Here is a 19,413-nt window from a genome sequence, read left to right as displayed (position 1 = left end):
AGCGATCTACGGGTAGTATCTTCTATATATATAATATACTAACTCCTAACGTAATCTTAGGCTATCTATAGCGACGTACTTAGCGCGTACTAGCTAGTAGCGCTATAGATAAATAGCTATATAGTAACGATCGTTTTAGTAAGTTCGAAGTCCGAGAAGCCTATAAGTTCTTTAAGGATCTTTAGAAGGTACTAGTAGTGTTTATAGTAAGCCTAAGCAAAATAGGCGATAAGGTTAAGCCTATCTCTAAGAAGTTCTATTATTTTAACGATATTCTTAATCTAATAGAGGAAATAAGAAGCAAGCTAGTTAATAGTATAGAGTATACGATTAACTTACGGCCTAGAACTATACTACTATTCCGTCTACTATATTACTAGTCGGAGCGAGAATTAGACGAGCTTAAGGAGTACCTAAAGATAGAACTCGAGTACGATTAGATCGAGCGTTCCGATAGCGAGGTAGGTACGCCTATCCTATTCGTACTAAAGAAGAATAGCAAGCTATAGCTATATATCGACTACTATAGACTAAACGAGATTACTATTAAGAACTAGTATCTACTACCTCTAATTAGTAAGATACTAGATAGGCTTATAGGAGCCGTATAGTTTACGTTCTTAGACTTAGCCGATATATACTACCGTATTCGGATTAAGCTAAGTAACTACTAGAAGACTACGTTTTATACGCGCTACGGCTATTTCTAGTATAAAGTAATACTCTTCGGCTTAACGAACGTACTAGCGACGTTCTAGATATATATTAACCGTACGCTAGTAGAGCTAGTCGATATAAGCTATATAGTATACCTAGACGATATCCTAATCTATAGTAGGATACGCGAGGAATATATACGAGACGTATACGCTATACTTAAAAGGCTCTATAAGTTTAGACTCTATATATAGCGTTCTAAGTATAAGTTCTTCTAGAAAAAGATCGACTTCCTTAGATTCGTAGTAACTACTAGTAGCGTTACGATAGACCTAAGCAGAGTAGCTATAATTGCCTCGTAGCTAACTCTAACTATACTAATAGAAGTTTAATTCTTCCTTAGATTCGCGAACTTCTACTATCGATTTATCTTCGGATATTCGAGAGTTATAGTACCTTTAATAGCGCTATTAAAGAGTATAAAGGATAGAAAGAAGCTAGAGCTAATTAAGTAGAAAGTAGCTAAGGAGTAGGCGTTCTATAAGCTAAAAAATCGATTTTAGACTATACCGCTACTAAGGTACTTTAACTCTATACTACGCCTACGAGTCGAAACCGATACTTCCGACTTCGTAGTAGCCGGTATCCTAAGCTAACTATTCGAAGCGGAATAGTATCTAATTGCCTTCTTCTTATAGAAGATAATTAATACTAAATATAAATAGATAGATAATTCTTATACGCCGGTCTACCTCTTTTAACTAGAGTAAGTAGTACGCTCTATAGATTTCGGTTAAAGGAAAAGCCTTCGAAAAACTCTCGTATATCTCTTTATTTATAGTCTACGTAGCTACTTCCTTCGCTTTTATTTTCCTTCGGATAATACTAGGTATCTAGTAAGTCCTCCTCTTACTAGGCTCTATTCTTCCTTTTCTCTCTTCTCTTATCCTTCTATATCTCTTCTCTTATAAGTAAGAATTAGTCTAGGACCTCTTCTTAGATAAGCTACTTTACTACTATATATAGCTCTCTCTTTATATTAGCTAGATCCTTCTAGTTTATAGATACCTCTACCTAGAATAGTAGATATCTTCTCTCGTTCTATTTTAGATAGAATATATATATATATATTAGTATCTTATATCTCTACCTATATTCGTAGTCTAGTATAAAACCTAGGACTCTCCTTTTAGTAAAGTATTGCCTTATTCTAATATACTCTATCCTTAAGAGTATAACTATTATACTCTCTAGTCTAGTAAGTCCTTTATATAGAATTAGTCTAATAGTAGAGAAGGTAGTAGTTTTCTATACTAGTAGTTATTCCTTTCCTACTCTTACTCTTCTCTCTTCCTTATTCCTTTCCTATCTTCTATTCTACTAGTATTTAGCCTACTATACCTTATAGCCTAGGTATGCCTATATCGTTATTTCTTAGCTTTATACTATCTAGAGGATTTCCTTCTATCTAGTTTAGGTTAGTAGTATAGGTTACCTAGCTCTCTTTCCTACTTATACTTACTTTTTAATCTCTCTATACCTATTTTTAATATACTAGTATATAGGTTAGGTGTCTTGCTTTTTAGATACTTACCTAGCTAGGTCCTAGATATATAAATAAAAAGGAGTAATATTTGCTTCTCTCTCTAGAATAGCTATTATAACTAACTTATATACTCCTATAATATTCCTTAGAGCCTCTCTCTAGATCTTCTTAATAGGTTTAGTAAGGTTCCTATAGTAGCTTTATATACTCTCTAGGTTAGACTAGACTTAGTAGCTAAAAGTAATAGCTAGTCTTACTACTACTATATAGAGGTACTTTGCTTTCTAGAAGGATACTCTCTATATAGACTTATATAGTCTCTAAAGTAATTATATTTAGTAGGCTCCCTTTTCTACTACTTATTTAATATATAGGCTCTATTTAAGTTTAGTATCTACCTATACTCTAAGGAGTCTAAGTAATAGTAGTAGTTCTCTATTAAATCTCTAGATTTAGACTATAGCTTTAAGGTTATATTTCCTACTTCTAGTAAAATAGATTAGCTAATATTTCTATAGTATAAATTCTACTCTATATCTCCTTATCTATTCTTTATATTTCTAGTAGGCTTTCTTAAGTTATCTATAGTTATCCTCTATTAATATACTATATATAAGGATATTAGAGTTATCTATAAACTCTATTACTAAAGTAGTCTCTTTATATAGTATTAGAAGTAGAGTAGAAGTAAAGAAAAGAAAGAGAATTAGAGATAGAGTAGAGCTTTAGAGAATTTCTATATTTTAGAGCCTTAGTTAGTCTATAAATTCTCTAAGCCTTAGGTAGGTAGTCCTATCTTAGAGGAATAATTAGATAAAGCTAATAGTATAGTCTAGGAAGCCTTTTATTCTAATATTATAAAGTAGCCTCTAGTAAGAGACCTTATTAAATACCTTTAAGATATTAAGGTAGAGTATAGATACTATAGCTCCTAGCTTAGTTTTCTAGATAGTTTTTACTTATTTAGTAATAAGGTCTAATACTAAAGTAGTAGACCTACTAGATCTAGTATCTATTTATTCTTCTAGAAGGAGCTTCTTTTTTTTAGTTTTCTTAGATATCCTTTTAGTAACTATAGCTTCTAGGACCTTTACTATTATATTAAGTAGAGTAATAGGTCTATATACTCCTAGCTTTAAGTAGTCTAGTTTCTATAGTTTCCTAAGTACTACTATTATAGAGTACTTAAAAGCTTTAGAGTAGTATACTATTCTTAGGTATATAGTAAAGAGTTTAGCTAGGATTAGAGAAAGTTATACTCTATACTCTTTAAGTAAAAGGTTTAGTATTTAGTTAGGTTCTAGAGCTTTATTACTAAGTAGTTTCCTAAGAACTCCTTCTACTTCCTTTAGTTAAACTTTAACTTCTATCTAGAATTAGAGTAGTAGTTAGATATATTAGATATTACTTAAGTCTGCCTCTCTTAGATCTAGAAAGAAGTGTCTTACTAGGATTATAGCCTTCCTTTTATTAGTATTTCTATTATACTCTATATTAGCTAGGCTTAGGAAGTATAGTAGCTAGTACTCTTAGTTAGCTCTCTCTTTAGCTTATTTAGCTATTTTCTAGATCTTCTTAGAGTCCTCTATAACTTCTTTTATTAGTCTCCTCTAAGCTAAGTTTTGCTCTCTTCTTATAGCTTTACTTCTTATATATAATACTTTAAAGTATAGCTTATAGCTCTATTCTATTTTATAGTTCCTCTATTCTCTTCTCCTCCTTCTTACTAGCTTTATAGTATCCTTATATTCCTAGGTCTATACTATCTTTATATAGCTTAATAGTCTAGCTATTAGAACTATCTTCTCTATAATTCTCTAGATAGAGGATTATATTCTATAGGCTAGTATATCTAGGTATTCCTTTATATTAAGTAGAAGTTAGTTAAGTTAGTTAGTATTTTAGGCTATAAGGTTCTAGATTCTATTCTATTTAGTAGCTTTCTACTACTTTTTCTAGTTTCTTCCTTTTAGCTCTTAGAGATTAATATAGAAAGTTATTCTAAAAGAAATATAGTTAGAGCTATATATCTTTTCTAAAAGAGCTTTATATTCTTAGATTATATTTTAGAAGGAAAGGCTAATAAAGACTAGGTCTAATATTTAGTAGCTAGCTATATATCTTTCCTATATAATTATCTCTAGCTCTAGAGCTAGCTATAGTTAGGCCTCTATAATTGTTTTAATAAGCTTATCTACTATAGTATATTAGGTTTAGGTTATATTTCCTTTCTATTTTAAATAGTAAAAGTTAAAGTCTCCTACTACTATATAGCTTACTTTTATATCTTCTAGAGTTTATAATAGTACTTCTTAGAGTATAGAGATAGTCCCTTCTTATCTATAGCTTATTAGCTCTAAGGAGTTATAGTAGTTATAGATAGAAATAGTTCCTATAGATATCTAGACTTAGATAGTTACTAAGTTACCTATATTATAGAAAAGTAGTTTCTAGCTATTAGTTCTAATTTTATCTAATATAAGTATTACTACTCTTAGGTTCTACTAGAGTAGGAGGACTATAGAGTATTCTTTCTTAGCTTTAGTTCTACTATTTATAGTATTAAGCTATAGTTCTTATAGTACTATTACTATAGCCTCTTCTATAGCTAGGCTATCTAGTAGTAGAGTTTAGGTAGTATTTAACCTATTAATATTATATTAGTAGATTATTAGAGTTTAGCTACTTATAGAATTTATAGGATTCTTAGGAAAGGAGCTTAATAGAGTTAATATCTATATCTTTCTAGAAGATACTTATTACCTTTTAGGTATCCTTATTCTTCTATATAGAAGGGAAGTAGAGCTTACTTACTTACCTCCTACTAGCTATTACTATTACTATAGTACCTAGAGGCCTACTTTTATATCTAATATCTCTCTATAGAGGCTTAGCTAGTAGAGCTTTCCTTTTAAGAATTATAGGTTCTATAGCTCTATCTCCTTATATTAGGCCTAAGGCTACTTTCTATTACTTTTTAAACTACTCTAAGAATACTCTTACTTTAGCCTTTATAGTAGCTTTATAGCTATATTAGAGAGAGTATATTTTATAGTCTCTTTTATAGTTATAGTATTTAATTTTCTTCTTCTTATAGCTATCTATTCTATACTTCTCTATATAGTTTCTATATATTTCTTCTATAGCTTTATAGTAAATAGTAATATACTTAAAGCTATTATACTTAAAGTATTATATAATCCTCTACTATAAGTAGTATAGTTCTACTATATACTATATTAATCTAATAGTAATACCTCTCCTATATATTTCTCTTATAATCTATCTATTCTATACTACTATTACTACTAATAAGAAGTTAGTCTCTTCTCTTACTTTCTAGTTCTTAAGCTAAAAGGCTTTCCTAATTTTAAGCCTATCTAGGAACTAGGTAAAGTTATCTTAGTCGAGCTAGATCTAGCTATTTATATCCTCTAGCTTCTAGAATATTCTAATACTATATATAATTACTTAGATACTTAGTATCTCTACTTAGGCCTCTAGGTATATAGCTTTAAGCTAAGATTAGTTCTTCTCTAGTCTACTTTTCTTTCCTTCTTTATAGAGAATAACTTTAAAGTCTCTACTTAGAAGCTTTTATATAGCTTTAAACTACTATACTCCTAGTTTTCTTCTAAGCTCTTTATAGCTTATTTTCTTTACTATTTCTCTTTCTTCTTAGTTTTCTATTCTTACTAAGATAGTTATAGATACCTAAAGCTAGAGCTTTAGTATTATATATCTAATTTAGACTATCTAGGCCTATATTTTAGAAGTAGTAGTAGTAGGTATTAGGTAGCTCTAGAAAGTTTTCTAGATAGCTTAAAGAGTCTAGAACTCTTCCTAGTAGAAAGTAAAATAAAGGAGAGCCTATTAGGTCTATTAAAGAAAAAGAAAAGTTAGAAAGAAAGAAAGAGTTATCTAGATATCGAGGTAACTCTAGATCTATTCTATAAGTATTTTTAGGTTCTTTTAGATTATTAGTTTTAGAGTATAAGTATTAGTAGTTATTTTCTAGCCTTATTAGCTAGAGAGAGATAGTTATAAGCAGATTTAGGCCGCCTAGAAGTTAGAGTCGTAACTTCCTTCTTCTAGGCTCCCTTCTCTACTTATAGCGTCGTAGTATCGGTCGAGAGGTATTATTATATATTAGGAGGCCTCGAGGCCTCCCGCTATCGTCGTCGTCGCCTACTAGAGCGCGTTTATATTTTATTAGATATATAATACTAAGGCTCTAGCTTTCTACCCGACTATATAGTAGCTCAGCTGTCCGTTCGGAGGTCTCGGCGGACCATGTGACCCACTATTTCCTAATCGGGGGTGTTAGCCGAGTTTACCGACATGGTCAGCTCAACTGTATACACGCAAGCAGCGGCGTCGTCCGACCGACGAAAAGGGCAATTGCAGATCAGCAACGACACAACGACAAGCACGACTCTTGGCAACATTCTGGAACCTTGAAGTCCATCTCCTGATCTTCTTTCCTTCATCGATTTGCCACACGAAACAAACGGAACCACAAATCATGGACCCAGCGAACGGGAACGCAAATGGCAATTCGCCCAACACCTTCCGCGTCCTAGTGACAGGCGCAAATAGGTACGTTACAGCAAAACCCCAAAAGACAGCAAGTACCCATTGGCCTTAACCCGAGAGCTTTTGAATCCTTCCAATCATCACTACTAACATACCACTCTTCTTAAATAGCGGTCTCGGCTTCGCCCTCTGCTGCCGCCTCATGGACGAATTCCTCTACACAAGACCCCAAACCCAAACTCTCCATCTCCTCTTCTCAACCCGCTCTTCCAAAAAATCCACAGAAACTTCTCAACGTTTAAAATCTCATCTGCAAAACACACTCCGCGAAGCCAATGGAAAGACACTCGGGATTTCTATTATTCTGGAATCGAGGATCAGAATCGAAGGTGTTCAAGTCGATTTATTGAAATTGGGGAGTGTGAAGATTTTGGCGGAGGAGTTGTTGAGTAGAGGCGAGAAATTTGATGCTGTGGTTTGGAATGCGGGGGTTGCGGGGTGGAAGGGGATTAATTGGTTTGGGGCGATTTGGAGTGTTTTGACGCAGTTGGGGCAGGCTGTTACGTTTCCGGATTATATGGTTTGTGATGTGGGGAAGAGGGCTGGGAGGCAGGTGCAGAAACAGAAAGAAGCTGAGGGGTTGGATGCAGGAGGTGAGGAGGAGGAAGAGGAGCCGGTTTTGGGGGAAGTTTTTACGGCGAATGTTTTTGGGCATTATATGCTTACGCACTGGATTTCGCCGCTTCTGGATCGGAGTTCGAGGGTTGTGTGGATTTCGAGTACGGGTGCTGTGCATGATGCTTTTCAGGTGGAGGATATTCAGGGATTGAAGTCTTTGGTGGCGTATGAGTCTTCGAAGAGGTTGACGGAGTTTTTGGCGCTTACGGCGGAGTTGCCTTCGACGAGGCCATACACGAAGAACTTCTTCTCTGGAACATCGCAGGGAGCAGAAAACCGGCAACCGAGGATGCTCGTCACTCACCCAGGTGTGGTCGCCACATCGATTTCCGGACTTCACTGGTTTTTGAGTATCTTCATGACCTTGGCATTCTACCTCGCACGAATTCTTGGATCGCCATGGCACGCTATCGGTCCTTACAAAGGAGCAGTCAGCATGGTTTTCGCAGTCTTATCTCCTCAGATCATTGAGCTTGAGGAGCGTGAAGGGAAAGGTAAATGGGGTTCTGCAGCAAACAACAGAGGTGAGGAGAGGGTTGCGCGTACGGAAGTAGAGGGTTGGGGATATTGCGGGAAACCTGGAGTCGTGCCTCCAGGTAGCGCTACGACTGGGCTGTATGCGAAGCGAAGGGAGACGACAAAAGAAAGCAGAGAAGAGTTCGAAGAGATTGGACGGCAGGTGTGGAAGGAGATGGAGGCGATGAGAGTTGATTGGGAGAGAAGGCTTGGGCCGCTTGACGTGAAGAGGGCTTCATAGGTACCTTGCTGAATTGCTACTCATGCACTGAGAACTCCACGAAGCGAAACGCGCTGTTGAACACATTCCAACCACAATTCAAACACAACAAACCATCTCCGCCTCCCTCAACTTCTCCACAACCACGTCTGCCGAATCAATCAAAGGCTCAATACTCCCCACCGGAGTCGGCGTAACATGATGTCCAGTATCCTTATTCGCGCCACTCGGTGTCCAAATTCCTTGCAGCTGTCGAGCTAGGTCCAGCTCTGAGCAGTTATCATTGGGAGGACATTCGTGCCCTCGATCGAAGTAGAGTATCCAAATCGCTTAGATCTGCTGTATCAGTAGAGCTTTGTAAGCACGCAGACCCTTTGTAGGATTCTTCCAACCTTTCAGAGTACTCAGCCTTCCGAAAATGTGCGCACTCTGATTTCTTGTTGCGATTAACTTGACATTTGCTGATATCGCGGCAATTGCTTGCACTGTCTACTTAATGTCCTTGCTCTGAACAATGGTAGCGAAGAAGTCTGCCAATTCGTGCATGACCATCTTGGTCACCTCGGCACCTGATGCGCCGGGAATATCGCGGTCGCCAACTCCGTCCTCTACGACAAGGACATCATAGCCCAAGCGAGCGGCGTCACGCGCCGTAGTCGAGACGCAGACATGAGCCTGGAACATGTCAGCGGAGAACACTTTGAGATGTGGCTACTGTCAACCTACCATATATCCCGTAAGAACCACCTTCTTAGCCCCAGCACCTCTGAGATAATCATGAAGTGTAGTATCCGCAAAAGAGCTCGGATGAATTTTCTCAATCACTTTCTCGCCATCCTTTGGCGTCAATTCCTCAAACTCCTTCGCCAGATTCGTGCCTGGTGTGAAGATTGGAGTTCCTTCTGGCACGTTGTGTACTACGTGTACGATTTGTCCGCCTGCAGCTCTGTATTTCTCCAACAGGCCTGCGATGACTTTACGTGTGCCTGGTGCGTCTGTGACCTTCAGTGCTCCCTCTGCATATTCGTTCTGCGCATCGATGATGACCAAGGTCGAATCGCTCGGCGATGCGGTCGAGGGCGGCGCGCCCATCATTTGTCGTGCGGATTGGGCCATTGTTGCTGCTGGTATTCGTGTTTTGGAGTATGCTATTGTAAGTATGAAGCTGAAGTGTCTCTCGCCTTCGAGAGAGAACTCAGTGTGGAAATATGGTGATCGCGACCTACTAGCTTGCTGGCCCCGCCTTCTACAGCCGACCTAGGCTCTCTATGCAGCCGCGATGACCTAATAAAGCGGTTAGATGGCAAGTAGCTTCAATTCCATCTCTGCCGTGCTGGTCTGCTTCCGTACGTCCACGGCAGCTGTGATGTTCAATGTCATTGATCTCACCGCCGCCGACCACACCTGTGTGACATCTGTCAGACGCGACACGGCACCTTTTCGGCTTGCTTATCATGCTGCAGGTTGGTGTCCCAGGTGTTCACCGGAGCTGGTCTCAGATAGGCAGTCCCACGCTGCGAGTGAGCTAGCCTGCGGTAGGGCTCTGGGTGTTCACGCGAACATTGGTGTTGAGCTGCAGCCGCAACGATGTTCTCCAAGGGAACAGGCCTGAGGGAGGGGGAGGAGGACAGGTGATGCTGAGTGCCAAGAGAGCTCAGATCATCTCCACCAGACGACAGTTCCATCGCCGCTCCAGATTCCATCAACCACTTTCGTACCGGGCCACGTTGCAACGTTCAACCGCCATCATGTCCAGTCCGACCGGTCGATTCTAGAGCCTCATTTCACCCAGATGCAAGCCCATCTTGGTCTCCGCTATGTCTATCTCCACGCCCACGCGGCAACCCTGGTCGTGCAGGCTACGCCTGTCCTACCACCTTAGAGCCTTGGCTGCGATAAGGCAATTCAAGCTCTCTCCAACCAGCGCCCAGCTGCCCTTGACTTCTGCTGCCAAAGGCATGTCGAGAACATTGTAACATCCGGGCCCTAAGCCCTCTCAGGACGTTTCCCAAGACCTGACCCAGTTTCTTGGCCCCGTCGAGAAGCCGTAGAGAAGCAGCTGGGCCTGCGGATGTCTCAGGTGTAAGCGATTGCTGAGCAGATGAACAGCTGATACATAGTTGCCAGATTTGCCCCTTCGTTGTGCTGAGTAAATAAAGTTTTACTCATTGTTGTGTTTTCGCGGCATTCCTTTTCTGTATAAGGAACAAGGCGGCGTCATGGCGGAGTACGAGGCTGAGAAAGGCTTGCACGCCTTCAGCAATACCTCTCCGGACCACAGTCTTTCAGGCCAGCATGATGATACGAAAGGACGACAGAGCTCAGTCGTCAATCAAGATGTGCTCGCGGGCGAGGTCTACGATGAGCGCTACGATTCAACCCACAGAGGTCTGAAGAGCAGACATGCGCAAATGATTGCCCTTGGAGGCACAATGTACGTCCGGCGTAATGTATGAAGAACGGCACAATGGTTGACATGTCACAGCGGTACCGGTCTGTTTGTCGGCTCAGGCCAGACTCTTGCGCGTGGTGGTCCAGCTTTCATCCTCCTGGCATATTGCCTTATGTCCTTTCTGGTCTGGTGTATCGTATCTGGAGTCGCAGAGGTAGCAGCTTGGTGTCCCACAAAAGGCTGCTCGATGAACATGTTCGGATGGCGATACGTGAGCCGAAGCTTGGGATTTGCCATGGGCTGGCTCTACTTCTATTCTCTCGGCATTCTCGTCCCGTACGAGATCACAGCTGCAGGGCTTGTGATCGAATACTGGAACGCGCCCGTGCACATCGCCGTGTGGATCAGCATCATGATTGTGGTCATCGTGGGACTAAATGCGTTGCCCGTCAAGTTCTATGGCGAGACTGAGTTTTGGTTCGCGGGAACAAAAGTCATCATGATGATTGGACTGCTGATGATGTCGGTCGTTCTGTTCTTTGGCGGTGGACCCGATAAAGACAGACTCGGATTTCGGTATTGGCAGGTTGGTGAAGCTGGAGCGCTGTCCCAAAACATGCAAGCTGACCTTGGGAACAGAATCCTGGAGCTGTGAACGAGTACCTCGTAGGTGACAGGGACACTGGGCGTTTCCTAGCACTGCTTTCGACTATTGTACTATCGGCTTTTCCGTTTGCCTTCGCACCAGAACTTCTCGTAGCCACTGGAGGTAATTTGACAGCACAAACTCTACGTATGGAAACGCTGCTGATTCGATCTATCAGGTGAAATGGAGAGCCCACGACGAAATCTTCCCACAGCAGCACGGCGATATATTTGGCGTCTCATCATCTTCTACGTTGGATCTGTGCTGGCTATTGGCGTCATCTGTCCGTCCGACGACCCGCGCCTCACAAGCGGAGGAGCCGGAGCTGGATCCTCCCCATTCGTGGTCGCCATCAAGAACGCTGGCATCCCCGCCCTCGACTCCGTCATCAACGGTGGTATCATTCTCTCGGCATGGTCCTCAGGAAACTCATTCATGTTCCTTTCAAGTCGTTCCCTCTATGCCCTGGCTTTGAGCGGGAACGCACCTCGGATCTTCAAGGCTTGCACCAAGAACGGTGTTCCATACATGGCCGTCATCGCATCCTCACTGTTCTGCGGACTTGCATATTTGAACGTTGCAAGTGATAGTGCTGTGGTGTTCAACTGGTTCGTCAATTTGACCAATACTTCGGGCTTCATCAGCTGGATTTGCTGCGGTATCGTCTATCTGCGATTCAACAAAGCTTGCAAGGCTCAGGGCATCACGTATGCGGATCTGCCATACCACTCATACTTTCAGCCTTGGGGAAGCTATGTCGCAATTGTCGCATTCGTCTTCCTGTGTCTGATCAACGGATTCAACGTTTTCTGGCCGGAACTATGGTCTGTCAGCAGTTTCATGACTGCCTATGTTGGGTGAGCTATACAGAATATTTGTTGTGGAAACTTTTGGACTGACCAATCACAGTATTCCGCTCTTCCTTGTCATCTACTTCGGTCACCGCATCTACGCTCGCCACGAGCTATGGGCACATCCCCCGGAGCAAGTCGACCTTCAAACTGGTCTTGAGGAAATTATCGCAGAAGAAACGCCCGGGAAAGAGTTCAAAGGCTGGCAAAAGATCAGGCACATCTGGGAATAAATAATGCGCCCAGTCTCTCGCAACGATGTAACGACGCGCATGTGTCCATATCCCGCATATTGCATAGAAGAAACCCTTTTTTCCTACAACTTCCCCAAAAACCTCAAAATCTCCTCCGCCACCTTCCCCGCCTGCTCCTGCTGCACCCAATGCCCCGCATGATCAATCAAACTCGTACCCTTAAAACACCCTTTCGCCACACACTTCTCATCCTCATACCCCTCAAACGCCCCAGGCTGTTGATAATTCCCCCAATCCTGTTTCCCACTAATAAATCCACAAGGCACCATAATCCTCGCTCCAGCATACAACAACATATCCTTCTTACTCTGCGGCGTCGACGCCGTTTGCGCACGATACCAATTCAACGCACCCTGAAACCCCGTCCTCGACCATTCTTGCACATAAACTTCCAAATCTTGTTTCGAAAGCCAAGATTCTGTTTTGGTGTAATCTTCGCCTTGCATGTTTTTTTCGATGCTTTGGGGAAATGTATGTTCTTTGCGCATGATGTAGTATTCTGGCATGATGGAGATTTCTTTTGCGCTCCATTCTTTGAGGGGATGAGGGGAGTTTTTATCCCAATCGGCGGATTTGAGATGGAAGTAGCCTCGGAGGTATTGGGTTAGGCCTTGTGGAGGGTTATCCCAGTGGGAAGCTGCTTCGGAGGAGGAATTGTACCATTTGTAGTGTTTTCGTGGAGGAGAGAGTTTTGCGAGTTCGGCTTGGATGTCTAAAGATTGTTTCTTGGGTTGGGAACCGAATTGAGGGCTGGGAGGTGGGTGGTAGGGATGGCTCATTTGGATTGTGGAAAGGAAGATGTCTGGACGGACAAGGGCTGCCATTGCGGAGGATACTGCGCCGAAATCGTGGCCGATGATGCAGTGGACTGTTTTGAAGCCTAGTTTGTAGACTAGGCAGATGAGGTCGCGGACGAGGTTTGTCATGGTGTATTGGGTCAGATCGACTTCGTGGTAGGGTTTGTTTTCCCAGCCTGTGGTTCGCCCGTAGCCTCGTTGGTCCATTGCTATGCAGTAGTAGCCAGCTTTTGCTACGACGGGAAGAATCTTGCGCCATGAGAAGGCGAGTTCTGGATATCCATGGCAGAAGAGGACGAGCGGTTTGCTCGGATCACCGGCTTTCAGTATGTGGAAGTTCAATCCGCATGATGAGGTGCAATCAATGTAATCCTCGCTAATGCCTTCAGGCAATGGTAGTGGGTTAAGGTTGCTTGTTTGAGACATGATTGCTTGTAGTCTACGCGTGCTTGTACTCTGCTGAGGGCTTCCTTCCATTGAGATTCTCATGCAATCTCAGAAGCTTGTATGCGGAGTAAAGAATAGGCTGTTCGATGGAGGTGAGGTCGAAGTAAACTTCAACGTCATCGGACCTCGGGACAAGGCGAGGAGGATTGGTCGAGTAGCATGGCATTCGAGGACTACGCTCCAAATGCGTCTCCATTTTCGCCGTTTCGACGCGTCCTATTTTCTTGAACGTGTATGATTGTGCCTGAGAGATGTCTTAGTCGACGTCGGTAGCGGCCCGCCGTTCGTTCTTGCTGGAACGATCTCAAGACGCAAGCACGATGGACCCACCGAGCTGGATCTTCAAGCTGGGCCATTGGAGGTCTTCAGCAGACCATTACTATTATTGTCATCCCGATCCCAAGAGCCGTCGTCGCCCAAAAGCTGGGGAGATGCGGGGACCCCATATGCGAGGGGAACCCAGTAAGTCACGAACTTAGTACTGTCTGTGGTAGGACCTCGCGGAGATCACCTGCACCTGTACTCCTGGCGAGAAGCCGATCTAACCCCGGAAAAAGGCAAGTATATATGAGATGCGGGATTGGCGGTCATTTCATACAACGATTCGAGTATCATGCGTCGAGGTAGTACGAGAAGACCTGAAATAATCAACCTCGTCATCATTAGAAATGGAAGCACATTCAACAACTCAAAACAATGCCAATCGATACCGCCTGAAATTTACCAATGGTCTCCCTCCCGGCACTGACACGATGAACCAAGTCAAAGACAATCCCAGACTACCCCGTCCTCCTCCCGAAGCCAAAAGGACTTTGCCACCACTTCCACCCAAATCCGAACGCAAAGGAAAATGGATAAATTCATACTTGAACAAGGTCAGTAATGGCTTTTGACCCACGACACTGCCGTAAACATTACAACCTAAGACAACCACACAGCTCGATCCAGAAACCGAATACGACCAGATCATCCGTACCCATACATTCTACCGCAGTACAGACTTCGCCACAGCCTTAGGCTACACCGCAGTCTTCGTCTGGCTCACTTCAACGCCGACAGACGCAGCCGCCATCCATGGCGGGAAGGTCATCACTCGAGGTCACTAGCGATACTATGAAACTCAGCTGTTCAATCTGCACTGGGTCAAGAACGGCAGTTCTTCAGACGAAACCAAAGTTCACATCGAGACGATCAATAAGACACATGCTGCTGTGTGGAAACGAGTTCCTGGAGCATTTAGCTTCGCGTGGGAAGCACAAGCAGCTATCATATTACTGTCGTGGTATGAGTCGTTCATCCGTAGGACAGTCGGCGCAAAGCATCCGGTTGATCAGGTTGTCAAAGACGCATGGCCGGCATGGGGCGAGCGGTTGACAGGACATTTTCGATCGGAGCCATCGAATGGTTCGATTCCGTTTGGTATCAACTACCCGCGATCATGGCAAGAGATAGAAGACTTCGTCGTTTGGTTTCAAGAATTCGATTGGGATGAGCAAAGAACAGATGAGGACCGGATCAAAGGCCTTGAGACTTCTGAGGCTTTCACACATCAGTTTTGCGAATTGTGGTTTCCTCGGTGAGTGACTTCCCATGATCTGATTGTATTGCTTTCACCTGTACTCACTCCAGATTCTCAGACCACTCCATTTCCTCGGCCGAGCCATGGTTCTGACATTCCTGCCACCCGCCATTCGAAGAAAGCAAGGTCTTGAAGATCCAAACTCGGTTCTCGAATGGCTGATTCGATTCGCCATGAGAGTTATGATCAACACAGGAGATGCGCAGCCCGATCCCATGGAGGCACCTATTGAATCCTTCTATCATGATCTTCAGCGTTGGAACCTCAGCACAATTGACCGAGTCGAGATGGTCCGTAGGGATAAGCAGAGCTTTCATCTGAGGGCCACGGGGTGCTTGTCTACTTATGACGGTGATCGGGCCAGTCTTGTATTTTCTGCTGGCACACAAATGATCGAAGATAATGATTGAAAGATGGTGACAGTCGCAACACTCGCATGAGCCGAGAGCCACATAGGACAGGACATTCTTATCCTGTAGTGCCCTCCATAGTGGTGTTATTCTCCCGTCTTATTCCTGGACAGAACATCGGTCTCGCAGACCTATATCGTGGTGAATTCATGTTCGAAGCTGTCATCACGCCTTAGTCAGTTGCTGGTATCACGGAGACGAGCCTTCCTCACTCCATCACTGTGGACATTCCCAGAATATTGAGCTGTCGGCTCAACGCTGTGCAATTGCCGTTCTGACTGCCGTTCTGGACTTCGCGCATCTTGAGCAGCTTCGTGTTCATGGAAAGTCGGCAGCTGCCTGGCCGGGTGCTCAGGATACCGGGATCCGGGATGAATGGAAGCAAAGACAGAGTTCAGATTCACCGTGCCGGCCGTCGATGCCGTGCGTGATCCGTCTTTACCGCGGTCCACGTTCTTCACGTGTTCATTCTAGCTGAAGTCCAAGTAGAGTCTTCGATATCATCGGACTTTGCGACAACGCGAGGAGGAATGGAAGAGCATAGTTGCGTATTCTGAGCGTGCCTGAAAGGTAAACTTCAATCTTCGCTCGATACAAATCTTTCTATCAGCATTGATAGTCTTCTTAGTGGTTCATCGTACTATGAAACTGTCCTTGGTCAGCTTCTGTGATTCGGGAGGTCCTGGCCGAACCGGTACTGAGACTTGAAGATCGAACCAACACCATTGTTGCTGGATTGCTGCATGATCTCAGCACGGGAGGCGGCCCATGAACCCATATGGCGTATTGGACGATGCGAAAATTGCAGTCACCATCATGGAGTTCTTATTGCAATAATTCAGAAGCTGACGATATGCCGGGTTGACGTACCTGACGTACAGTGTTTGGAGTAACATCTCGTCAAATGATTTTGAGACCCGCGAATCGATTCATCGAATTGCAAATGTGATGACTACAACGCCAGATAGCCGCCGGCTCAGGCCTAATGTTCTGGAAGACTGTCTTTCCAATATGGATGAGCAAGAACGTCTGTAATGTTCGGTCGAGCTCTGGGATCGAGGTTCGTCAATTGTGACAGCAGGTCAAAAGTGCTTGCGCCAAGTTCCTGAGTCCAGTACTCCATTCTCATCTCTGGTCGCTCCTTGACCTCCGCGTCAGCGGCCTCGGCAGCTGATTGGAACGCCTTTCTCCAGTGTTCATCTCGTATCTGTTCATACAGGGTATCTGGGACCGGCCCAAAGTAACAGAAATGTTTCGTAACAATGTCTTGCTCCGGCGGGTATCCTGCTTCTATTAGTTCTTTCCAGTCCTCCACTACAAGTAGTTCTCCGCCTCCCAGCGCGTGAATGTACTGAGAAAGGTAGTTAGAATCAGGCGTATCCTGCGCGTGGTCTTGCCACTTACTACTAGGCCCAGCGAGTAAATGTCGGTCGCCTTGTTTGCCATGCATGCTTGCGCTTCTGGGCTCCGCCACATGACGTTGCCCACAGCGTGTGGTGTTATGCGAGTCTCGCCGTCTTTGAGCTTACACGCAATGTCGAAGTCACCAAGGACGGTTTTCGTGATCACTTTATTGCCTTCTTGATCGCTTGTCCAGTTGACGAAGATTGTCCGGCTTGATATCTATCAACATCGATCAGTCTTAACAGCTGCTTCGTTATGCTGGCGCCAACTGTATTCAGAGCGAGACCAACCAGAGTGGACCCAGTCTCTAGAGTGAAGTTGGTTGACTGCTTCGCCCACGCTTCTCATGATCTTCGGCCTCTCATCTGGTGAAAGACTTGGGTTATTCTTCAGAAGACTGAGCAAAGTGTCTTGGAAGTAATCGAACACCAGAATGCATTGTTCACTATTGCAGTCTACGTGCATTCGAAGGTGCTGAGAAGATGGCAAGTCATTGGCGATGCGCCGAGCAAGATCAAAGTGACGCTTTGGCACCTGCTTGCATACTAATCCTTTGTCACTGTCTGCAGATCTGCCAGACCAGTCTTAGAGTCTCATCATGTGTAGCGGCGTAGGAGATCGCACTGGGCTTTGAAGATGTCACATTTCCTGTCATGAGGATGGCGACGGAGTAACTCGAAGTTGGAGTATTTTCGCCCAGAGTCACCCGTGAAATCTGAAATCATCCTGGAGCCCGGGGAGCGCTTGGTGGCAGCAGATGGGAAGTGACGAGCGGCATAGCATCGTCGCCACATCGCAACACTGCACGTTCATAAAAGGCCTGCCTTGTGCATGAAATATTCGGATGCAGTTCGATTCGACGGTGGTGTCACGACGACGGGGTGAACTCCGCGATGCAGCCGTGGCAGCGACCAGATCTTGGCAATGCATGCCGGGGACCGTGCCTCAATGTCGGCAAGCCGAAGCGAGCGGCACTTCCTCTGCAACGGCGCCAACACGCGATATCAAGAACACGAGCGCGTTCATCGGACCCATCGAGCGATCAAGCGCCCACTGATTCAAAGTACTGCAAGACATGCGATGGCGTCCCGTTGCTTCATAGAGCCCTCGCCCTAGTCATCTCGATATGGAAACATGGAGAGAAAACCGTCCCCAGTCTTCAAGCGCCCACTTCATTAATTTTTGATGATGCCAGTCCATCAAGAGCGGGTCTCTGCATATGGTGGATCTGGCGAATGGCCAAAAGAAGTCTCTTCGCCTATTTTGAGCAAGAAACTAAGGCACAGTGCCTGGAGTCCTGCAGATTTTAGTCGAACCTGTCACTTTGCGCCGCATTGGCTGTTGGGTTATTTTTGATATGCAAAATCGTTTACTAGTACCTTGACGGCGCGCGATTGCAAGTTCTGAGCTTTTTCCATTTCTTCTTTTCCTGCACATTCAACAGTGGCAAACTTTCTCACTTCAGTCATTCGTTTTTCCTGCGACAGATAACTTTACATCCGCACAAGAACTACCAGACGCACCTCAAGATATCCTAGTAAGAATCAGAGAGTAATCAAGATGCCATCCTTCACCACACGCGCCGCAGCGCTCGCCACTCTCGTTCTCGGAGCCTCAGCTCTCGACGGCATCGTGACACCAGCGAATATCACCGCCGGCGAACCCTTCGACATCACCTTCAAGGGCGCAAACGACAACACCTACCGCGTCTACCTCGCCGCCGCCCTCGCAGGCGTCAACGGCCCAACTTGTAAGCCTCCATCCCAAACTCCCCACTCTCCACACACCAAAACTAACACATCTCCAGGCTACCTCCTAAACTCCACCACCCTAACCTCCCCCCTAACAAACCTCTCCATCCCCGCCACCGTCGGTCCCAGCGCATCCTACTACAGCATCGCAATAGCAGACCTCACAACCTCCCAAGGCGCCACATTCTCCAACCGATTCACCCTCCAAAACGCCACAGGCTCCTACTCCGACTACGAAGACTCCCTCGCCGGTAGCCCATTCTGGTCCCCCGATCAACTCCCTTGTACAGCCTACGAATGCGCGCGAAAATGCGCCATGGATTCTTATCCGGAGGATTTGAAGGAACAGGAAGCGTTTGAGACGATGAAGGATTGTATTTTGGAGTGTCCGGGGGTTAGTGAGGGGGAGGGGGAGGATGGGGATTTGGAGGGGCCGGCGTTGGCGAGTTCTGGGAGTGATGGGGATGGAGATGAGGCGTCTGCGACGGAGAGTGCGGAGGGGAGTCAGACGAGTGAATCTAGCGCGGCGAGGAAGCAGGGGGTTGTACTTGCTGGGGCAGCGGCTGCTGGGTTTGGGGCTTTGGCATTTGTGTTGTAAGGTGAGCGGTGACAGAATTTGTACAGAGCAGAGCGGAATGAGACCACGACGGTACGGCGTGCTCGGGCGACGATGGTATTCGAAGACCTTGTTGACTGTCAGGAAAGCTTCGTCGTACTTCGATCAGCATA

The 19,413-nt window shown here is 44.5% G+C and overlaps 7 protein-coding genes across 7 annotated transcripts; 4 read left to right on the top strand and 3 right to left on the bottom strand.

Moving 5' to 3' along the window:
* Positions 1-6,728: 6,728 nt before the first annotated feature.
* Positions 6,729-8,174, top strand: RHO25_010051 (uncharacterized protein; the record flags this gene model as incomplete). Its single annotated transcript, XM_023601570.2, has 2 exons — positions 6,729-6,802; positions 6,911-8,174. The coding sequence occupies 2 exons, from the start codon at positions 6,729-6,731 to the stop codon at positions 8,172-8,174; spliced, it is 1,338 nt and encodes a 445-aa protein (XP_023453144.1).
* Positions 8,175-8,642: 468 nt separating this feature from the next.
* On the bottom strand, positions 8,643-9,269 carry ISC1_2 (phospholipase C type enzyme; the record flags this gene model as incomplete). Its single annotated transcript, XM_023601569.2, has 2 exons — positions 8,643-8,828; positions 8,880-9,269. 2 exons carry the CDS (start codon positions 9,267-9,269, stop codon positions 8,643-8,645), a joined length of 576 nt encoding a protein of 191 aa, XP_023453148.1.
* Positions 9,270-10,372: 1,103 nt separating this feature from the next.
* RHO25_010049 (uncharacterized protein) lies at positions 10,373-12,275 on the top strand (the record flags this gene model as incomplete). Its single annotated transcript, XM_023601568.2, has 5 exons — positions 10,373-10,587; positions 10,639-11,131; positions 11,185-11,314; positions 11,370-12,048; positions 12,101-12,275. The coding sequence occupies 5 exons, from the start codon at positions 10,373-10,375 to the stop codon at positions 12,273-12,275; spliced, it is 1,692 nt and encodes a 563-aa protein (XP_023453147.1).
* Positions 12,276-12,358: 83 nt separating this feature from the next.
* On the bottom strand, positions 12,359-13,519 carry RHO25_010048 (uncharacterized protein; the record flags this gene model as incomplete). The annotated part of the gene is made up of 1 exon (XM_023601567.1): positions 12,359-13,519. One exon carries the CDS (start codon positions 13,517-13,519, stop codon positions 12,359-12,361), a length of 1,161 nt encoding a protein of 386 aa, XP_023453690.1.
* A 689-nt stretch (positions 13,520-14,208) lies between these two features.
* On the top strand, positions 14,209-15,529 carry RHO25_010047 (uncharacterized protein; the record flags this gene model as incomplete). Its single annotated transcript, XM_023601566.1, has 4 exons — positions 14,209-14,415; positions 14,479-14,638; positions 14,705-15,116; positions 15,178-15,529. 4 exons carry the CDS (start codon positions 14,209-14,211, stop codon positions 15,527-15,529), a joined length of 1,131 nt encoding a protein of 376 aa, XP_023453139.1.
* Positions 15,530-16,511: 982 nt separating this feature from the next.
* RHO25_010046 (uncharacterized protein) lies at positions 16,512-17,398 on the bottom strand (the record flags this gene model as incomplete). The annotated part of the gene is made up of 3 exons (XM_023601565.2): positions 16,512-16,880; positions 16,934-17,152; positions 17,234-17,398. The coding sequence occupies 3 exons, from the start codon at positions 17,396-17,398 to the stop codon at positions 16,512-16,514; spliced, it is 753 nt and encodes a 250-aa protein (XP_023453301.2).
* Positions 17,399-18,493: 1,095 nt separating this feature from the next.
* On the top strand, positions 18,494-19,282 carry RHO25_010045 (uncharacterized protein; the record flags this gene model as incomplete). Its single annotated transcript, XM_023601564.2, has 2 exons — positions 18,494-18,683; positions 18,741-19,282. The coding sequence occupies 2 exons, from the start codon at positions 18,494-18,496 to the stop codon at positions 19,280-19,282; spliced, it is 732 nt and encodes a 243-aa protein (XP_023453689.1).
* Between the last annotated feature and the right edge of the window lie 131 nt (positions 19,283-19,413).

Source organism: Cercospora beticola, chromosome 6, assembly GCF_033473495.1.
Source record: "Cercospora beticola chromosome 6, complete sequence".
In the NCBI taxonomy this organism is placed as follows: Eukaryota; Fungi; Ascomycota; class Dothideomycetes; order Mycosphaerellales; family Mycosphaerellaceae; genus Cercospora; species Cercospora beticola.
The sequence above is the reverse complement of the archived record's forward strand: the minus strand, read 5'-3'. Positions and strand labels throughout refer to the sequence as shown.